Source organism: Labeo rohita, chromosome 15, assembly GCF_022985175.1.
Source record: "Labeo rohita strain BAU-BD-2019 chromosome 15, IGBB_LRoh.1.0, whole genome shotgun sequence".
Classification (NCBI taxonomy): Eukaryota; Metazoa; Chordata; class Actinopteri; order Cypriniformes; family Cyprinidae; genus Labeo; species Labeo rohita.
Genome location: NC_066883.1, coordinates 25,278,002 through 25,300,627, shown reverse-complemented (window position 1 = coordinate 25,300,627; position 22,626 = coordinate 25,278,002). Strand labels below are relative to the sequence as shown.

The 22,626-nt window shown below is 33.5% G+C and overlaps 2 protein-coding genes across 4 annotated transcripts in view; both read right to left on the bottom strand.

Moving 5' to 3' along the window:
- Window positions 1-4,164: 4,164 nt before the first annotated feature.
- Window positions 4,165-14,498, bottom strand: pitpnaa (phosphatidylinositol transfer protein, alpha a). Its single transcript, XM_051129142.1, has 12 exons — window positions 14,355-14,498; window positions 12,461-12,491; window positions 9,945-10,093; window positions 9,714-9,805; window positions 9,541-9,548; window positions 8,562-8,636; window positions 8,331-8,414; window positions 8,178-8,255; window positions 7,979-8,089; window positions 7,685-7,807; window positions 5,101-5,166; window positions 4,165-5,008 (listed from the first exon to the last, which is right to left on the bottom strand). Exons 1-11 carry the CDS (start codon window positions 14,369-14,371, stop codon window positions 5,119-5,121), a joined length of 816 nt encoding a protein of 271 aa, XP_050985099.1. The 5' UTR covers window positions 14,372-14,498; the 3' UTR covers window positions 4,165-5,008; window positions 5,101-5,118.
- Window positions 14,499-16,148: 1,650 nt separating this feature from the next.
- Window positions 16,149-22,626, bottom strand: part of slc43a2a (solute carrier family 43 member 2a) — a 33,936-nt gene continuing 27,458 nt past the window's right edge. For all 3 annotated transcript variants that reach the window (XM_051129138.1, XM_051129140.1, XM_051129139.1), the window contains 5 exons: window positions 21,599-21,725; window positions 21,324-21,456; window positions 21,008-21,081; window positions 20,798-20,921; window positions 16,149-18,896 (listed from right to left, as the gene is read on the bottom strand). In XM_051129138.1, the coding sequence (XP_050985095.1) occupies window positions 18,735-18,896; window positions 20,798-20,921; window positions 21,008-21,081; window positions 21,324-21,456; window positions 21,599-21,725 (620 nt within the window). In that variant the 3' untranslated portion in view covers window positions 16,149-18,734. The remainder of the gene's footprint in view (window positions 18,897-20,797; window positions 20,922-21,007; window positions 21,082-21,323; window positions 21,457-21,598; window positions 21,726-22,626) is intronic.

Genomic DNA, 22,626 nt, shown 5'->3' with positions numbered 1-22,626 from the left:
TGTTTGGAGATAAAGCCTGGTTAATACAGCCACGGAAAGTCTCTTTTGCTCACCAAGCCTGCATTTATTTGATCCGAGGTACAGCAAAAACAGTATAATTTTGAAATATTTTTACTATCTAAAATAACGGTTTTCTATTTGAATATATTTTAAAATGAAATTTATTCCTGTGATTTCAAATCTGAATTTTTAGCATCATTACTCCAGTCACATGATCCTTCAGAAATCATTCTAATATTCTGATTTGCTGCTCAAAAACATTATTATTATTATTATTATTATTATTATTATTATTATTATTATTATTGTTATTATTGTTGTTGTTGTTGTTGTTGTTGTTGTTGAAAACAGCTGATTTTGTTTCAGGTTTTTTTTTTTAATAGAAAGTTAAGAAGAACAATTATTTTGTTTCAGAAATATATTTTTTTTTAATAGAAAGTTAAGAAGAACAATTATCTGAAATAGAAATAAAGAAATATATATATATATATATATATATATATATATATATGTATATGTATGCAGATCTGCCCTGTGAAACTCTGGCTAATAAGTTTTATGTTCATTTCATCCCTCAGAAATCAACAACGGTGTTGGGAGCGCAGATGAGCTCTCCGCATACACAGGAAACGCGATGACGTCATGACACCCACACGTCATGCAACGAAACTTTAGTGACGACTTGAATCCATTTTATGGAGCTCAAAATAATTAGACCGAGTTGCTTTTTCAACATTCATCTCCAATGGGTCTTTATTTTGGACTGTTTTCGTTGGTTCTCGGACACTCTGGCACTGTATTCTACTGATTCAGTGCTTTGATGCCTTAAACCCTGATGTATTTTTTTTCTGTATTGAACCGTATTTAAAATGGAGCCGTTATTGTAAAGTTTAGGTAATAAAAGTGTCCTATTATTACTGTTTCTGAAGAACAGATCTGAAGATGAATGGATTTAATGTTGAAGCATGCAGAAATCAGATTCAGAGCCCTTGTAAAGCTTGACTGTAGGCTGATATATTTATTTTTTATTTTATTTTTATAAAATTATCATTTGCTTGCTGATGATTCGTATAATTGCACTAGCCTAAGATCAGCTTTCTTCTACCTTGCTATGTCGATGACTTTGTCTTTTTAAGTGACTTGTTTTGTAATAAAATCTCTGAATTGCATTGTGAGTGTTTTTCATGAGGTGTTCAAATGGGTTTTAAAGGTAATTATTGCTGGAAATTAATCAGTATCCACCTTATTTTTCCTGTATTTTTCCTCATTTCCGGTCAGGTATTAGGCTAATATCTTATTACTGCTTGTATGCATCTTTACCACAGGTTAATTTTTTTATTTATTTATTTATTTTTAAATATTGCGCCCTTTCCTGCTTACTAAGTCCTCTATATGATTTAGCAGCTTTCACAGATGGAAATAGCCTACACAAAAGAACAATTTTCGATAAGTACTTTTTTACTTAAACACCATTATAAGGGTTTAGTAAAGCTGATGCTGAAGTGGAAGTTGTGGAAACACAGTGGACAAGAATTGTGGTTTAAAAACAAATGTAACTGTTTGGGGCCAGCAAGGCAGAAATAATTTTAGTAAATACACGTTAAGACGGTTTCAGCGTGATACGCGCAGCGCGCACCTGCTTGAACAGCGCGGCCCTTCTCCCCTTTTTCCCCTCTTCTCACTAAATAGCTTATAATACTGTTTCAGCTATTAAAATGGTTCAGTTTTTATATAATGGCCATGTGATTAAATTTTCTTTTCGTTTTTTATTAAGTTCATTTAGAAAAACGTTTAAATATTTTTTTTTTCGTTAAATGCAAGTTTTTGTTTTTTAAAGTAACAACCAAGCGGCCAGCGGAGGACTGATCATAGTCTGTTTGATCAATTTTACCTTCTCAAATCATCACGACTTGCCTAAAATAAAATCAATAAAGTATAAAACAATGTTATAATCTTTAAACCTATAAATGTGTGCGCGTCTCCACTCATTTGTGCGGAGAGGGGAAGCTGAGGCGCGCTTTGCAGGACATGATGGAGGCGCCAGCGCAATCACTGGCATTTTTTCAGTGGAAACCATTGAAAATATTCCGTCTTTTTTTCTCATAAATGTAAGAGTAATACATCATTCGGAACTATAAATGGTCTAATTTTATATCAACAAAACGTTAACGGTGCTTTAATTTATAAAATAAAGAAAACAAACATGATGTCTTCTCAACAAGCGCGTCACAAAAATGAATAGAATCTCAGCAAATACAGATATGATAAATATTTCAAATATTCTTAAAAAACACATATACTTAGTATTTAAAGGTCCTTTTTTATTTTTATTGTATTTCATGTATTATACTTTAAATAAAACTTTTGCATTGAGTTAGTAAAAGCTGTTTTAATGCATGTTTTAGCCTAAGTTCTTGTGACCATCAGGCGTCACAAGCGTGTGGTGTTTCGAGCGCTTCCAAACACTGAATCATTTTGCGCAGCAACTGGTTCAGGACCTTTATCGCACCGGACCTTTTTGAACACCGGCATTTGTCGGAGCAGTGTATCGATTTTTCCGGTTATGTATATATTATTCAATATGCTGTAATCACTACTTGAATAAAAGCCTGTTAAAATGAGCATCTGCAGGTTGATAAAACATTCAGAAACTTTTGACTGGTAGTGTAGTTCGTTTGTAAATAGTTCAAAAAGTAAGGACCCATTACCAACCCATTACAACAAAAATTTTGTTAACCACCTCTAAGTCTTAAAGATGAATCAGAATGTGTTTATAATTACTACTGCAGTTTTAAGTTTTAATTTTGTATAATGCACAAACAAAACAGAGACTAAAATATGTATATTAGGAATGGGACTGGAATATTTTCAGTTTTGTTATTTGGATTAGTTTAATTTGCTTTAGGCTGGTTTTGTTATACAGATCTGGCAACCCTGCTAACTACTTTCACAAAGGACTTTCATTAGCAATCGTTTTTTTTTTTTTAAATAAAAATAATACAATTTCTATACTTTTTAATGCCAAACGCTCATCTTCTCTTACTCTGCCTGGACTGTTTTTGTTCCGGTTCGTGACAGTTAGGGTATGTCGAAAAACTCCCATCTCATGTTCTCCCTCAACTTCAAAACCGTCCTATATTGCAGTTTTACCTTTTTTGTTAAGGGTGTTTGATCTTCTTTGCATGTTCATTTTGCAAAGACTGGGTCGGTACTTCTGCAGCGATGTAGGATGATTTTGAAATGATTTTTGAAGTTGAGGGAGAAAACACGATTGGAGTTTTTCGACATTTTTACTGATAAAAATCGCCAGAGCAGCGCTGACAACACATTTCTGTGCTGGTGGGTCCATAGCAGGGTTGCCAGGTTTTCACAACAAAAGCCGTTTTAATTGCTACACAAAGTAGCCCAATCGCGTTAAAAATCGCGTTCTTGGGGTAAAATACGCGTTTTAATGGGCGCTTTAACCCGCGGACAGTGTTACAGTAGCCCAATTCCGCGGGAAAACCGCGGACTTGGCAACACTCGTGTACTGTATGTGTGTGTTAGGGAGAGAGAGCGCGGGAGAAATAGAATAGAATAAAATGTTATTTTGCGGCAAAAACATGGAAGTATTTAGTTTTTATCCTGTTTACTACATTTATTTGCTTGGTCAGTGTCGTTGTGGGTTTTTGTTCTTTTCCTGTTTTAGGCTGTAAAGTAACTTAAATAGTTTGGTGGAGTGACATGGATATGTAATGTGATCAGTACCTGCTTGGAACTACTTTTGCAGTGTTTTCCCTGAAAATAATTGCACACCTTAGAACGTTCGCCAGCCAATCAGATTTAAGCATTGAACATGCATTTAAATTACTTGCAGCCTGGTAAGTACACATTGCTGGTGGAGTTCAGTTTGTCTACATTGGTGACTCGTTGTAAATGTAGTCTAAACTTGTAAATTGGTAAATATAAGCTGTCAATCAGCACATAATAGTTATTGAACGAATGCTGGAAGCTGGACCTTAATACACAATAACCCCAAGTAAACCCTTAAATCGGTTTACCTAAAATCCAAGTGAGGAGAAAAAAAAAAACTTTGACCACAAGGACTTTATATTTGCTAAATGAGCTCTCAGTATCTCCACACACCACAGAGACCATTAAAAAAATACATACTACAGACATTAATAATATAAATTCTTTTTAATGTCATTATCAGATCATGAGCATATCAGGCATAATTATGAAACGAGTATTACATTGTTTTTGAGCCCAATAAACACACAGAGCCTTTTAAGGGGAAAAGTGGAACAGAACAGAACAATTGAAAAGTCTGAATACAGTTCATAATTAAGCCTCGTATGACAGAGGCAGAATGCATAGCTCAAAACATTTGCTAATACATCGCCAACCCAACATGACATGATATTTAACGCCCTAGACGCTGTGTGGAAATTCAGGTGAACTGAAGCAAGTTTGTTACATCATCACTGTAAACTGGTATTACCACATGAGAATTCAGTCCTTTCAAATCTACAAAAAGTCCTGAGAAAAGTGGCTTATGAGTAACAATGGGTCAGCTGCAACCCGCTAATACCATAAACTCATGCTGATTTGTCATGAGGCAGCTTCATCTTGTACAAATAAAACAACAAAACCTGCAGCAAATACATCGAGAGTGGAAATGTTGGTTTTAGAGAAACATGTAAACATGTTAACATGCTGGTGATATAAGTAGTGAGGGAGGGGATTTTTTTTTTAACGTAAGTGCTGATGTCGGTCAAATTTGTTAAAAAAAAAAAGTAAACATTTGAGACTGTTTCAAAATAAAAGTTGACAGACATAAGGCAAAAACATGGGCTGAAAAAAAACAAAAAACATATTGCTATTTATTAGTGTAAGAAACACCTCTGAATGGGATGTCCTGGGTGTAGATGTGAAGAATAGAGGAAAAACTACTGGAGTGAAACATGAAGAAAGAGAGAGAGCAGCCCATCATACTGCAGAGACTTTTTCCAATACTAGGATGCAGCTGAAATATAGCAAAAATGAAAATAACAAAATTTAATAAAGAATCATAATAATTAAAATAAATGTATATATAAATATATAAGCTATACTCACAATATTAGCTGCAGCGCCTCACTCGTCTGCAGCAGACATCCCTTTCACTGGATCCTTCTCTCGCATCTATGGTAGAAAAAAGACTTGTAAGTATTAGATTATTAATATTGGAATATTTAATTATGCATGCTCATTTTACCTTCACTATTGACTTAAAACAGTTAAATGTAATCTTTAGCAAACTTCATAATTAATATTTTTCATACAGTACATTATAATAACGCCCAAATTCACTTGAAGCACACAAATTTTTTGTTTTTAGTTTAGCGTTTCAATTTATTTAGTCACAAACTGTATACATTCTAATATCTACTATTTTATGAATTTATTAGTCACAACATTAAACTAATTATCATCTTATCGGTATCACCCACAACTTTAATATCAATAAACCCATAAATTATATGAGATTAAATATCTCCTCTGACCAAACTTAACACCATCAACAAGGATCTCTAGTGTATCAGTGTTATTTTAGTAGCTTTTTTCTGTTTTCATTTAAATTTGTTTTCTTAATTTTGTTAATTTGTCGTTGTTTTCAGTTAAGTTTTAGTAATTTTAGTACTTCATCTTATTTTATTTCAATTAGTTGTCATTTGTAATTTTAATTTATAAAACAGATAGCTCCGGTCCTTGATTCTGATGGACCACAAAACCAGTCTTAAGTAGCACGGGTATATTTGTAGCAATAGCCAACAATACATTGTATGGTCAAAATTATCGATTTTTCTGTTATGCCAAAAATCATCAGGATATTAAGTAAAGATCATGTTGCATGATGATATTTTGTAAATTTCTTACCGTAAATATATCAAAACTTCATTTTTGATTAGTAATACGCATCACTAAGAACTTCATTTGGACAATTTTAAATGTGATTTTCTCAATATTTTGATTTTTTTTTTGCACCCTCAGATTCCTGATTTTTAAATAGTTGTATCTCGGCCAAATATTGTCCTATCCTATGGTAAAACTTCTCGTTATGGTCAGAACATGACAAACATGTTACATCATAAAAAAAAACAATTAAAACCACACATAAAGCTCCTCAAAACTAGGGCTGTTGACTAACCGTTAGTCAACAAGAGGAGACTTGGTCGACCAAAATTTTATTAGTCACAGGAAAAAAAAAAATCCACAGGAAGTGGTGAAGTCACTTAGTACGTGACTGACAGAGCATTAATAACTGGTCTATGTGATAATATAGTATCGGGCAGGACATCCAAACGCTCGCTCATCATTCATCAACCTTAAATATGGCTTTTCATCTGAAATACGTAAGTAGTAGCAACTTTACATGGCCATTCAATCTAATGTTCTGTTCTATCTGTCTGTGTGGAGCTGAATTGTAGCACGCTCACTGCATGACAGATGGAGGCACTGGTGTGGTCACTTGCTGTTAAAATACTCCATTTTTGGAGAAAAATTAATACATCTTTTGAATCTGTAAAGACTCTACATTTATTTTTGTGCACTCAGAATAACAATGAAACCTGGTGCTTTTGTAAAATAATGAAAGCAAACAGGATGCATATTCTGCCAACTCGATCTCTGTGAACTTGAGCGCAAAACTTCAAAACTCCATGTATACTTGTTTTACAGACATAAAAAGTATAGGTTATATCTATAGCGAGTACAAGGTCTACTTTTAAATAAACCAATTCAAATAGAAAACAAATTCTCTGATTATAATCCATATGAAACATATAGGCGCATCCACTACTGTCGCCAAATTCATTACGCCGAAAACAAAGAAACTACCAGTTTATCAATAAATTATTAAAAAATTAATGCAGTCTCCTTGCTGTTTTTCCCTGACACATTCAGAATTATTTTATCTGCCGGTGTTCTGTGGTAAGTTTTTTTTTTTCGTGCACTTGAGTGCTTATCAGGCTAAGCAGGCAATTAAAGGCTCATTATTATGATTTATATGATTTATTAAACGTGCAACTAATAGTCAACTAATCCTTAAAATAAACGACTACTAGTCAACCAGAAAGATCTTTAGTTGAGGGTAGCCCTACTCAATACCATGGTAAAAATGTAACTACTTGGTTTCTATTTCTATGAAAAACAGTCTAAATAGATTTAGTATAAATGCACAAACAATACTGTAATCACAAAAATACTGTAATTCTACTCCATTACTCCTTTAATACATTCAATACATGTCTAAATAAATAATATAATAAAATTCTATATGAATATCCGACATTTCTGCCACAATACAATGGTGCAGTTAGTGTTACTACAGTAAATCCATGGTAAATGATGATGATTTGTAGACTGAAAAAGTCTCGTTCCGCACAGTTTTTCTCCTGTTTGTCAGTGCTGTTTCATCTGGCTGTAAAATAGTTTACATCAGAGTCATTTGTGTTCTTTGCCGAATTCAAACGCCTCACACTGGATCTCACAGGACTATTTACTGCTTGCGTGACCGAGTTATCAGCGAGTAAAAGCATCTGCTCTAGTAAGCCCTTTGCCATTTGAGCAGAGCGGTTAAACGGTCCATGTGGCAGCGTTCAAACAAGTAACGCTGTTTTGTTCCACTCAGATATAATTTGAAAAAAGTTGTTGAACTCACATTATCAAGCTCTTTCTGCGTCTCCTCCTCCATGCGGCGGATGTCCTCCATGGTCAGATTGATCCATCGGTCTAGCCAGCAGAAGAGCTGCCTGTGGAAGCTGGTAAACAGACGCTTCTCTTGCTGAGGTAAAACCAAACAAACATTAATGTTTCATGAGTCACTGCATTAAAAAAGACTAACACTGAACAAACACTAACTGTTTATCCTTCTAAACCACACCTCTATGATGTTATAATGGATGTTTTGTTGATAAAGTGAGTCAAACTGAAAACAGCATGAGGCGTTTTATACCTTGTGAATGAAACTCTCCACTTTATTTTGTAGGCCAAACCACTTGAACTTGACAGTGACTAGTTTATAGGCACACATGTGAGGGCAGTCTGTCTTCTTAGGAAGTTCTTTCTGCAACACACAGGAACAAACACAATCAATTCCTTTACAAATATGCTGGAGATATTTATCTAAAAACAATTTGTGAAACCATACACACCTGCCAGTCAGGTCCTAATGGCCCTCTACCAGTCTTCTGTGATTTAAATGTAGCTGGATCCTCGTCTGGTTTGTAGTCCTTTGAAGATCAACATGTCAGCATGTTTTAAAGTCTGAATCTATGCATCTGAAGTACGAACTCAGTTTTCCTTACCTTAGCGTCCACCTGAGACCTGTCAGCAATGTCAATGTGTACCACCTCAACCTTCTTCCACTGTTCAGGGTCAAGCTTATGGACCTTCAAAATGAATAAACAACAAATAAACAGAAAGGACATGGTTAGTTTATAAGTTTCTTACAGCTTCTTGTAATACAGCATTGATTTATTGCACCGTAATTAAATCATTGCGCACATTAATCTTCATACTGTCGGCTGTCTACTCACATTGTCCTGGTCACCGAGGTCAGGCTTGTGCCATGTCTCAATCATGATAAGAAAATTGTCCTTCATGTACTCATTCTATAAAACAAACACAATAGATTTGATATACATTGATACATAGCCTGGCCGATTATCGGCACCAATATTAAGCATTTTTATGGTTATTGGTATCGGAGTTTAAAACTGATTTGCTGATAAAATTTAAAAGCATTTAAAGATTTTTTTTGTCAGAGCGCATGTTATGCTTAATTTTGAAATTCATTTTTACACTACAAATATATATTGATTCAAAATATCGGTTTATTGGCCTACTTGATCTGTAATAATCGGTATCAGTCCTGGAAAACACATATTGGTTGAACCATACATACTACTGTTCAAAAGTCTGGGATCAGTAAGATTTTAACACTATTATTCAGCAGGGATGCATTAAATTGATCAGTAGTGACAGCAAAGGCATTTATAATGTTACAAATGATTTACATTTTAAATAAATGCTGTTCTTTTTCTCTTCAGAGTTGAACTTTCTCTTCAACTCTGTTACTATAAAAATAAGCAGCACAAATATTTTCAACTCTGATAATAAGAAACATTTGTTGAACACCAAATCAGCATATAAAATGATTTCTGGAGGGTCATGTGACACTGAAGATTGAAGTAAAGACTGCAGAAAATTCAGCTTCGCCATCACAGGAATAAATTACATTTACATTATTCAAATGGAAAACATTTATTTTGAATTGTAATACTATTTTGCAATAATAAGGTTATTATGTTATTTTTAGTCAAATAAATTCAGCCTTGGTGAGCATAGAAACTTTCAATAACTATTTTTAAAAAACTCCAAACTTTTTAAGGATAATGGATATTTAAGAATAAAACCTGCTTATACTTACTAAAAGAACTATTCATGCTGATTATTAATAGTAATATAAATAGAAAAGGTGTCATTTAATTACACATAGGTGTCTCATACACTCACCGTAAGAACTGGAGTGATGAATGATGATGTAGGGAGCACATAAAAAAAAAAAAAAAAACGTGTGAATATCATCATTCTTATGAGTTTTGTTTTTCAGAGATCAATCATATATGAACAGTTGTTCAGTACAGTACAGTACAGTTGCTGTAAAGCTGTGTTATTTTGGACGGTACCTGTGCGACAGTAAGGATAAGCATTCCAGGCCTTCTCATGGATACTCAGGGCAGATGTAGGGGCCAGTAACCGTACAAAACCTGGCACTTTACTGCATAAGACAGAGAGAAACTGTAAAATACAGACTATAACCAATTTTTCTGTTTAGAATACCCTTATAAAACGTATAATACCAGGCTACTACAATACAGACCACAGTACTGAGTAATTAATATTATGATGATTATTACCTCTGCAAGTGGTAGATCTTGTGTGTGTACTGTCCTTTCTCTCCATTCTCTTTCTCATAGGGCTCATTTTTCAGGACCTCCACCCCTTCTCCACCACCCGTCTCATTCTTACTGGCCTCTGCTACTGAGTACAGCTGACCCACCTGGTACTGCAGATGAGAGAATAATGTTAACTTCGCTTGGTCATATGCAAATTACAGTATAACATGTCTTAATGACATACAAAAACACACTGATTGTGAATGTATTCGGCCAAGCTGTGCATTTGCATTTGAGCTGATTCAACATCTACATAGACAAATAGCCATATGCAAGCTGGTGTGCCATAAACAAATGGACACAATTATAGAGGAAGTGTTCAAACCCTATAATCTGATGACAGAAAAGAGGGAAACTGGTGTCTAATGTTTCCAGAAAATGTATACTACTAGTCAAAAGTTTTTAAAGATTTTTAATGTTTTTTAAAGAAGTCTCTTCTGCTCACCAAGCCTGCATTTATTTGATCTAAAATACATCAAAAGCAGTAAAATTGTGAAATATTGTATCATTTAAAATAACTTTTTAAATGATAAAATAAAACTTTTTATATTTGAACATATTTTAAAATGTAATTTATTCCTGTGACCAAAGCTAAATTTTAAAAGCTAGAAATTAATACTTTTATTTAGCTAGGACGCTTTAAACTGATCAAAAGTGATGATAAAAGACATTTATAATGTTACAAAAGCTTTTTATTTCATATAAATGCTGTTCTTCTCAAACTTTCTATGCATCAAAGAAACCTGAAAAAAGAAGTTTTTAAAATAAATTGAACAACAACAACAAAACAATAATAATAATAAAAATTTTTTAACAGCAAATCAGCACATTACAATGATTTTTGAAGATCATGTAACTGGAGTAATGATGCAAAAAAAATTCAGCTTTGAAATCACGAATAAATTACTTTTTAAAATATATTCAAATAGAAAGCAGTTATTTTAAATAGTAAAAATATTTCAGAATTTTACTGTTTTTGCTGTACTTTGAATCAAATAAACGCAGGCTTGGTAAGCAAAAGAGAATAATAAAAAAATAATTTAAAAAAAACCCCAACAACATTAAAAATCTTACTGTTTAAAAACCTTTGACTGGTAGAGTATGTGCATCTCTATTTCTACAACTCTAACCAGCTACTGCCCAACACTATAAACAGTGAATAGAAAAATATTTTACCTGTTTTGGAAACATTTTATTCAAATTCTCAATGTGAAAACAAACCGATAATTGTAATGGGATGACATGAAACTGATAAAATGTTAAAAATCAATACAATTTTTACATAAATAAAAAAATATAAAACAATAAAAACAATCAATTTTAAATGCTACATATGAATGAAGACAGATTTAAATCATAATATGCAGTATGAAAAAAACTGAAAAGTTCTGGTGATAATTATTACATAATGACTAATAATTGATAAATGGCAGATATTAAAAATTTATACTATCTGTGAGTAAATAAATTAAAACAACTAAATCAGTTGTGCTACAAGTGAATTTAGGGATCACAATATTTTAATGCACATCTGAGATTTGTTAAAGATTATGATTAACAGTGTTATAAATAGTTTTTAAAGTTTAACATTAAATGAGAATTATATGACGCCAATGGAAAGCTAAATATAAACACAAACAAAATGAGCATGTACAATTAAATATCCAACATCAATTATACCAAATAAAACAGACTCAAATATCGGCCGATAACTGATATTAAGCTACTTAATTTTTCGTAATTATACTTATTTTCATTAAACCAGTATAAATTACTGACTTCCTGACAGAATGAGTCATGCAGCTCTCAGAAGCCCCTCTGACTGCATCGACATTTGGTATGTCTACAAAACCAGCTTCAACAATTTAACATCCTATAGATGCTTCCTGTTTCAGCTGGTTGGGTAGTTCAATTCTCAGTCTTTATTATATGGCCTGTCACGCAGAAAAGAAAGGAATTCAACTACACATGTCAAACCTTTACTGCTCTTTAGACAAGAACAATTGACTTCTTCAACGATTTCTTATTCAAACACAACAGATACAGAACAAGTCAATCAAAGGTAAAAAGGGTAAAAAACACCCCAGCCTACATCAACAAATACTACAACAGGGAGGGGAAGAAATGACAGGGACAAAACAAATTCAGCCTTTGCTTAGTAAGCTGCAACAGAGATGGTACACTTGATAAAGTCTGATAAGCTCAGTTTCAGGTTACAATTAATTACAGCCTGTCCTTGTGTACTATACACAGGCCTGCAGTTAACTAGGCCACTTTCCCACAAACCTCAGACTGTTTGTTTCAATTCATCTTCTTAATGTCTAAACAGTCCAGCCCATCAGAAAAAACTGGGCGAAAACCGGAAAACTGGAGTAATGGAAGAATTATGCCAAAAATACATTCGTGAGTGTCTTTCAAAATATGACTAAACTAAAATAGAAACTCTTCAGAAATATAAACCATACGGAAGCACATACCTCTTCAACAGAAATGGGCAGGACAATCCGACTGAAAGACAAAAAACAACAGAGTCAGCAAAAACAACAACAACAACCTTTGAACTTTTCATTCATTCAATCACATTTACTTTCTTGAAAACTCAGTATCCTCTTGGAATGCCAACAAGCATTATTTTGTATATAATAATATTACAAACAACAGAGCACATTAATTATTAATAACTGATGTTCCTTTATTCAGTAACCTGACCTGACACATCTCTTTGCAATCATGAAACAACAATGTTCTGATAATATGTTTCATAATGAGTTTATGTCATTGAGTGGTCTCAAATTAGAATAAGATACTACATATGTGAACCTGTACCACAAAACCACTCTTAAGCAGCACGGCTATATTTGCAGCAATAGCCAAAAATACATAGTATGGGTCAAAATGATCGATTTTTCTTTTGTGCCAAAAATCACTAGGATATTAAGTAAAGATCATGTTTCATATAGATACTTTGTAAATTTCCTACAGTAAATATATCAAAACTTAATTTTTGATTAGTAATATGCATTGCTATAAAGTTAATTTGGACAACTTTAAAGGCGATTTTCTCAATATTTAGATTTGCACCCTCAGATTCCATATATTCAAATAGTTGTATCTCAGCCAAACATTGTCCTATCCTAACAAACCATACATCAATGGAAAGCTATTCAGCTTTCAGATGATATATAAATGTAAATATCAATTAAAAAAAAAAATACTTTATGACTGGTTTTGTGATCAAGGGTCACATACACTCTTAAAAATAAAGGTGCTTTAAAAGGTTCTTCACAGCGATGCCATAGAGGAACCATTTTTGGTTCCACAAAGAACCATTCAGTCAAAGGTTCTTTAAAGAACCATCTCTTTCTTACCTTTACATAATATTAAGAACCTTCTTTCACCACAAACAGAAAGGTTCTTCAGATGTTTAAGGTTCTTTATGGAACCATTTAGACAAAAAAGTTTCTTCTATGGCATCGTGAAGCACCTTTATTTTTAAGAGTGTATATGGGTAAAGTTTCTGGCCACAAACCATAGACAACAAAAAAAGCGGATTTCTGCATACTGAAAATAAATAAACTTCCAGAAAATGTTATTACAACCAAAAAAGTTAAACTGTTGAACAAATGCATACTAATCTTTTAAAACCAGGATTATTTCTCAGTTTAAATCCCTCTGATATTTTCAAATCCCCTGGTAACTCTCAAGCTTTCCATGACGTTGTAAATCTTGTCGAATTAAAAGTTTCATAAAAATCATGGTAGTAATGACATCATAACGTCAACGTAGTGACGTCTAATGTAATATTTTACAGCTCATTTACCTCAGGTAGGATTCATTTGCTTGTTACGTGAATACTAATGTCATAATATAGTTACAGGTCTATTTAGTAACTGAATATGTACATACTACAGCATGTTTAAATCTCAAAGTGCACTATGACGTGAACAACGGTGCATTATGACGCGTGACCGGCGGAACGGTAGCATGTGACAATCACATTCAAACTACCTGTAGTTTGCAACTTTAAGAGTTTTGCAACTTCAAAAAATGAAAGAAAAAAAAGTAACGTTACGCCCTATTTCTTTCACTTTGTAAAGTAAATAAACTGATGACTCATTATAACTGCTCATCTTGATTGACTGGAATATATAATAATGTATTACAAAACAGGACTGTAAATTAACCTTCAGATAATTTGATATAACCTAATTAGCACACCGAAAAAAAACACCCATAATTCATTACTCAAAAATCAACATAAATCCACTTCATTAGGAAGCAGCCGGTGAAAGTTACCAAACACGCGCCCATAAGTCAAGTTCAGCGCCACATAAAAACTTCAACTCAATTAAATCATACTTAAATACTTACAATTCTTTTATCAACATGTTATCTCTTTCTGCTCGGCGTGTCCAACATCCAAACTAGCTTAAACAGAGTTTATTCTTCGACTCTTCGGTCCTCCCCACAGTGACTCGTCTCAGTTCAAGTTCCTGGATTTCTCATTTCTTTAAATTCATTTCCTGAAAGATGTCGACAGGAGCGCCGCGTCGTCACGGCAACCACACCCACAAGCTTGAAAACCCGACCAGGAGCGAATCTGATTGGTCGAGAGCCGCGTATAGAACGTTGCGCCACACCCTGGTCAGATGTTTAACACGCACGCAAACGGCAGTTTTATAGAACTGTGACTCTGGCTGATCGTCCACTGGGATGTCAGGTAGATGTTCTTGTTCCGCTGGTTTTAAATGTAGGATGAGACTACAACAGGAGGGATTTGGGTGTGAAGCTGTTGTTGTATTTAAATCTAAGCATGACCTGTTCTAGACCTGACTTTCCAGTCAGGATGACGACCACAGATAACTAGTCTATCATCATTCCACGTGAATTCACTATCTACACGTGTGAAAAGTAATACTCCTCTTATGTATTAGTCTTAATATAGTGGATAAAATATTAAACTCATAAACACGGGACATCGTATTAATATTCAGTTACCTGTGTTGGGGTAACGCGTTACATGTAACGCAAGTTACCTAATACTAGTCAAAAGTTTTTGAACTGTAATATTTTTTACTTTTTTGATGAAGTCTCTTCTGCTCACCAGGCCTGCATTTATTTTGATTCAAAGTGCAGCAAAAACAGTAAAATTTTGAAAGATTTTTACTGTTTAAAATAACCGATTTCTATTTGAATGTATTTTAAAATGTAACTTATTCCTGTTATTTCAAAGCTGAATTTTAGCATCATTACTCCAGTCACATGATGCTTCAAAAATCATTCTATTATGTTGATTTGCCGCTTTAAAAATATTATTATTATTATTATTATTATGTTTAAAACAGCTGGGTATAATTTTTCAGGTTTCTTCTGTGAACAGAAAGCTCAGATTTATTTGAAAATATTTACAAATATTTACAAATGTTACTGTTTTTGCTGTACTTTGGATAAAAAAAATTAGGCTTGGTGAGCAGAAGAGACTTCTTTTAAAAAACATTAAAAATCTTATTGTTAAATATGTCAAATGAAACAAATATCCTTTATGTATTTAATCCCATTTATATCTTCGCTGCCAACCTTCAATAATTAATTTCAATAATATTAATAAGAACAGTACTACCTTTTTGGTGTGAAAGGGCTTTTACTTTTGCCTAAAATTGAATTTATTAAAAACAAAAAAGTAACATAATGCTTTACTTTCCATAAAAAGTAACTAAGTAACACAATTACTTTTTATTATTATTATTATTTAAGGCAATATTATAATGCATTACATTTACAGTAAAAGTAACTTTACCCAATACTGTCCGTTACTGATACTGACATGGGTTTCTGGGAGGGTCTTCATGTTTAGTTTTTTTCTTTTTTACTCTCTCTCACTCTCAGTTTGAAAAAGATATTATGTATACCCATTAAGTTAGGTTCCATCCTGTTAAGACATCCTCATTTACAGTAATTTTCTTACCGTTTTATAGAAATACCTATAACAGCTCAAACTGTTGGCCAGTCTCCTAGCTTGCAACACTTACTGAAATTGCAGATGAATTTGCAGAAACTCTTCAGATGAACTCACACTGCCATCTACTGTACTCTTTACTGACATTGATCTTCATAAGCCATTCATAATGGTTTAGGCATTACCAGAAAAAAATACAAAACCAAACATTTCATACAAATTAATCTGTTTTTATTCATTTTCATATATCTGATATTTTGTTGGGACATTTATTCAAAAAAAAAGTTGCTATATAGTGATAGAATGAAGAAAACCAAAAGCCAAATACAGTAAAACGCCCACAAAAAAGAGAAAAATAGAGAAAATGCTATTTACACATACACGTAAATGAAAACACAAACTACAGAGTAGAAAAAATCAACCAAATAATCAACAAATGACACTAAAAAATACAATACAGAGAGAAAACACTGTTGTTAAAGCTGATCTTTCCCACGTTTCTTCCCTCTTACATCTCAGCGTATGGGCATTTTCCACACTCATACACGTACAACGGGGTATCATAAACAACATTTTAAACCAAAAAATGTGACTTGAGTAAAGAATGAAAATTTAAGGTATGGCAGTGAGAAAAAGTGCTACTTCTCATTCTGAGAGCAAACGGGTTCACTCTCACATTCATTACGCTTAGTACAGTACTGCTGTAGATTGGAATTCACTTGCAATATCCAGGCATGTTCAATGCAGACCATCTAGAACTCGCGTCTAGCCTCGGCTATGGCGAAAATAATCCGAAAAAGTGTAACAGACGATAAGTGGATGTTGCTGGGAAGATCTGACCTGCTCCTCTTCAAAGGGGTCAGAAAATAAGGTCACATTTATGAGAAGATATTTACTCATTCAGGATCTCGTACAAAAATTGACAGAGAAACCAATAATTTCAGAGAAGCTTACAGTGAAAATACCGTTAAAGCAAGTGAGGATTTGCTTTAGCCCTAACCTTAACATCTTCAAAATCAATGTTTTGCGAGAAATATTCACTGATTTGTGCAAAACACAATAACTACATAAACACTGGAATTGCTAAATTGATTTCAAAGCTATTTGACTGACTTTACACCATTTTTCACACTGTTTTCTGAAAATACCCATCTGTCACGTGACATATCAGACCCAATTTCGCTCAGTTATGTATAGATACCATGTTTTGTCTTTCACAGGGCACAATACTGGCCTGAAACCCATTATAAGCTACAAATATATGGGTTTCCAAAGGGATTGTCAAGCATGTCTCAAAAGTCTCCCTTTTTTAATCGCTGTGAATTAAATTCAAGTCACCACAAGGTTGAGTAGCCTAACTAAACTGTGTTTTCAGTTTCTGTATCAATGCAGAAACCTTGCTTTTCTATTCTAGTAAGCACCGTAGTAACCAGAAATCATGAGAACATACACAAAAATCTTGTATGTTGTATGGCTAACATGGTTTTCATGTATGTATGAGGTTGAAACAGAACGCGTTTACTCTGTAATGGCTAATGTAAGCACCTCTGTAATTATGAACCCTGTAGTGCAAGATATAGATATATATTTATACGATAATGGCATCTAATCTCTTTACCGAGAGTACACTGTGTCTCATTTTATACCCCTCAATGCCAAAGCAAAGCTTGAAGGGATCATATTGCAGGTGAATACATCTGATATGAATTATTACTCTAAAAGTGAAACACCCTGAATAATTGTTCGAGTCAGTATAAGGAAAAAAACACTAAGTAACAAGTGAAGCTCAACCAGTAGTACTGCATGGGGAAGTGGTACAGGGTGGAATAGTATTGCTGGTGAAGATCAGTCACTCTTAATCGAAATGTGAGGCCAATACCACCTTAATCCAAACCTTTTAGACCCACATGGCTTCTACAACCTTCTGAATGGACTGATATGTACATAGATGTACTGAAACTGCATGCCTAAGCAAATAATAGCACAATTTTCATACTAAAATTGTCTTTAGGTTACATTAGCCTCAGATGGCATGGTCCGAAAGTCTTTTAAAATCAGCCCAGTTCAGAAAAAGCTGCAGTTGCATGCTCATGCTGTCCAAAGCATGCTGGTACTGTATATACTGTATGAGATTAAATCTAAAATCTGCCCACTTCCAATGAAAACGGCAGAATTGCTCTGCTTTAAGGTAGTTTGTCAGTTTCAAACAGCAATGGAGGGTCCTCGTCTTGCTTTTCAGCAGCTTTATGAGCTGAGAGCAACGTAAAGTGTTCATAGTGATTTAATATCAGTTCACTAAAAATGCAAATGTTTGAAAGCTTGGCAACAAAGCTGAACACTAGTGATGTAATAATACTCTGTTCAGGAAGCGTCATCAGGCTTCCTCAAACCTGAGAGAATTTCACTGAATCTGCTTCGTCATGGTGTGAAATTCACCGAATCAAGGTAAAATCGTGAGGGCCTTTCTCGTCTTTCTCGCAAGGCAGTATATAAAGTCTTGATGTCCTTGTCTCTTTCATGGACAAGGGCATCATTTTTTTGATAGACCTGCCTTTCACAGTGTCCGTTCAGTCCTTTCTGTGTAAACGTGTGTTTGTGTGGCACATTGTGAGACTGTTGGTTGCTTTGGCTGTATTTTGTGCCTGTTTGAGTGTAATGTGCCTATTGAAAATACATGAATGTGTGTGTCAGATGGAAGGAGGGATCAGGGAGGTGTTTCTTCAGTTCTCTTCTTTTATTTCCCATCCTCCTTCTTTCCGCTCTCTACGCTAGGTGCTGTCATTTGTGCGTTTCAGTTAGACAAAGGCCTCGGGGTTTGTGCCGTTGTTGATCTGGACGTAGATTTTGGGGTCTTCTTCGCGCTCCTGTTTCTCTCGGCGCAGCCGCCTGCCGTAGCACAGAAGATAACTGGGAAGGCAGAATCCCAGCATGCTCACGACCAGCAACCCCACGTTAACCTAAGAAGAAAGACACAAAAGCTTGAATTTAAATTTGAAGGTGATTTTTGGTTTAAAATTGTGGGTTTTGTGTGTATTGCTATGTACATCTGTGGGGCAGATTGTTTAATGATTGTTTAATGAAGTTAATTGCGGCTTTTCTACAATTCTACGATGCCGTCATCATCATAGAATTTAGTGCCACTTGGAAAAAAATCAAAGATTACGAGATTAAAGTCATAATATTTAGAGAATAAAGTCGTAATGTTTGGAGAATGAAGTCGAAATGTTTCGAGACTTTCAAAATCTGTCAGTTTTATAGCGAATTACACTGTGCCATTTGTACGCGCAAAAGGCTAGAATATACTTTTAAAAAATTGTAACTATATAAATATGATATTGCTACCAATTAATTCTCATAATTTTGACTTTATTCTCAAAACATTTCGACTTTCTCAAAACTGACTTTATTCTCATAATTTTGATTTTATTCTTGAAACATTTTTATTCTTGAAACTTTATTCTCTTAATTTTGACTTTAATATTACAAGAAAAAAGTTGAAATATTTCGAGAAATTATGAAATTATTCCTGTAATTTTGACTTTATTCTTGAAATATTTTGACTTTATTCTAATAATATTTAAACTTTATTCTTGAAATATTATGACTTTAATCTTTTTTTTTTTTTTTTTTTTTAACGAGGCACTAAAACACCATCGTAGAATTGTGAGGTGTAAACACAATTTTTTATTATGTGGCAGAAAAAAAAACTGAATTGCCATATGTGAACTCACAAATTGTGAGATAAAAACTCGAAATTTGAAAGAAAACTGGCAAAAATTCTGGGTTTATACACTTCTGAAAAAGTTGCCAATGTTACCACACCTTTATTACACAGATAAAATTGAGTCATACAGGTTTGAAACAAAATTAAGGTAAATACACTACCAGTCAAAAGTTTTTGAACAGTAAGATTTTTAATGGTTTTAAAGATGTCTCTTCTGCTCACCAAGTCTGCATTTATTTGTTCCAAACTACTGCATAAACAGTAAAATTTTAAAATATTTTTACTATTTTAAATAACCTTTTCCTATTTGAATATATTTTAAAATGTAATTTATTCCTGTGTTTTCAAAGCTAATATTCTGATTTGCTGCTCAAAAAACATTATTATTAATAATAGTATTATTATTATTAAGTTGAAAGCAGCTGAGTAGATCTTTTTTAGGTTTCTTTGGTGAATGGAAAGTTCAGAAGAACAGCATTTATCTGAAATAAAAATCTTTAATAACATTATAAATGTCTTTATCATCACTTTTGATCAATTTAAAGCATCCTTGCTAAATAAAAGTATTAATTTCTATCATTTCTTTAAAAAAAAAGATACTGTCTCCAAGATTTTGAATAGTGTAGTGTATAATGTTACAAAAGCTTTCTATTTCAGATAAATGCTGATCTTTGGATCTTTCTATTCATCAGAGAATCCTGAAAAAATGTACTCAACTGTTTTAAATATTGATAATAATAATAATAAATCAGCATATTAGAATGATTTCTGAAGGATCATGTGACTGGAGTAATGATGCTAAAAAAATTAGCTTTGATCGCAGGAATAAATTACGTTTTATAATATATTCAAATAGAAAACATTAAATAGTAAAAATATTTCAAAAAATGTACTGTTTTTGCTGTACTTCAGATTAAATAAATGCAGGCTTAGAGAGAAGAAGAGACTTCTTTAAAAAAACATTAAAAATCTTAAAACTTTTGACTGGTAGTGTAAATGAGGACAGAATTTTCATTTGAGGATCAACTATCACTTTAAATATTAGCAACAGAGTAGGGATGTGCCTGAAGCGTGAATCCATATACGGAAAGGCATGGAAAACATTGTACATAATATAATAGACTGCCTGCTCACCCAGAGTGGATCTCCATCCAGGGGACCCATCATGGCCATGAAGAGAGGCTGTTGCAACAATGCGAAAAGTGCGCTAATAAGGGACTGCATTCCCGTCAGACTGCCGAACTGAGAAGACGGGTACCTACACCCATAAAAAAAAAAACACTGTTCTTTAATCATGATCAAAAGCAACACCAATCACCACCCGAAACACAAAGCCATACTCACACAGCTGCATACAAGCCACCAACGGCAGAGTGAATGAAGCCTCTCACAATGGTGTGCAACACAAAAGACAAAATCTAGGGGGAAAACAAAAAAACACAAGGTTACTCAGCTCATCCCCAAAGCAAAAATAACCCTACTTTTTGTAATGCATAAATAATGACTAGCTAGTCAATGCTGCCACTAAGGGGCGCTGTTGTGCTACTACATCCCAGTGCATCCGCTGCAGTGACATGTGAGTGGCTCTGCACCACTTTCTCTCCTATTGGGTACTTAATCGTCCTGCAGGCAACAAGACTGATGTTTTGCACTCAGTTACCTGTAGAGGAAGATTGGGCACCAGGCAGATTACCCCGAAGCCGACCAGCAGCAAATTTGTGAAGATGAACGCACGGGTGGCGTTGCTGATCTTCTGGATCTGTTTATCACGTTTCTTTGGCTGAGTGGGATCCCTGAAGGAAAAAGCCATAAGTGCATTACACAGATGCGATGCCACATTAAGCTTGTAATCAAATAATGATTATGGTTGGACTGGATGGCGGTAAGTGTCAAAATGATGCATTAGGCAGCATAATGGTTTATTGTTAGACTCACTTTGCGACTTGTTTCTCATTTTCGTCCTCACACTCTTTGAGCCTCCAATCCATGACGTAACCGATCACAGGGGCCGTCAAGAGACACAGCAACTGTAGCACCCCGAAGATTGATGTGTACGTGCTCACTGAGAGAAATATAGTTGAATTATAACATTGTTTTAAGGGTTGTTACACCAATTAATGATTCCACCAAAAAATGATGCGCTTCTGTAATAACAGATATTTTTATAAAAATATGCTATCATTCGGTAAGTTAGTAAATCACTAATAAGTAAAGACGTGGACAAAATTGTAAAAGTATTAGCGCTAAGTAATTTATATGCACCTATATTCAAATTAAACTGACAATATATTAATGTATTTATATATTAAACATACTATAATATATTAAATACAAAACATATATAAAATATACTTATAAACGAATACATAAAAGTATACACCACCAGTCAAGATTTTTAATTTTTTTTTTAAATTTTTAAAAAAAAAGCACAGCAAAAACAGTAAAATTTTGAAATATTTTTACTCTTTCAAATAACTGTTTTCTATTTGAATATATTTTAAAATGTAATTTATTCCTGTGATTTCAAAGCTGAATTTTTAGCATCATTCTGATTTACTGCTCAAAAAAAAAAATTATTATTTTGAAAACAGCTGAGTAGAATTTTTTCAGGTTTCTTGGATGAATAGAAAGTCCAGAAGAACAGCATTTATCTGAAACAGATTTTTTTTTTTTTTTTTACATTTTTAAATGTCTTTATCATCACTTTTGATCAATTTAAAGCATCCTTGCTAAATAAAAGTATTCATTTCTATAATTTCTTTATCAAAAAAAAAAAAAATAATAATAATGATAATTATACTGACTCCAAGCTTTTGAAGGGTATAATGTTGAAAAAAAAAGTACTTAACTGTTTTAAATACTGATAATAATATATATATATATATATATATATAGTAAATATAGTTTTTAATAGTAAAAATTGTTAAAAAGTTTACTGTTTTTGCTGTACTTTGGATCAAATA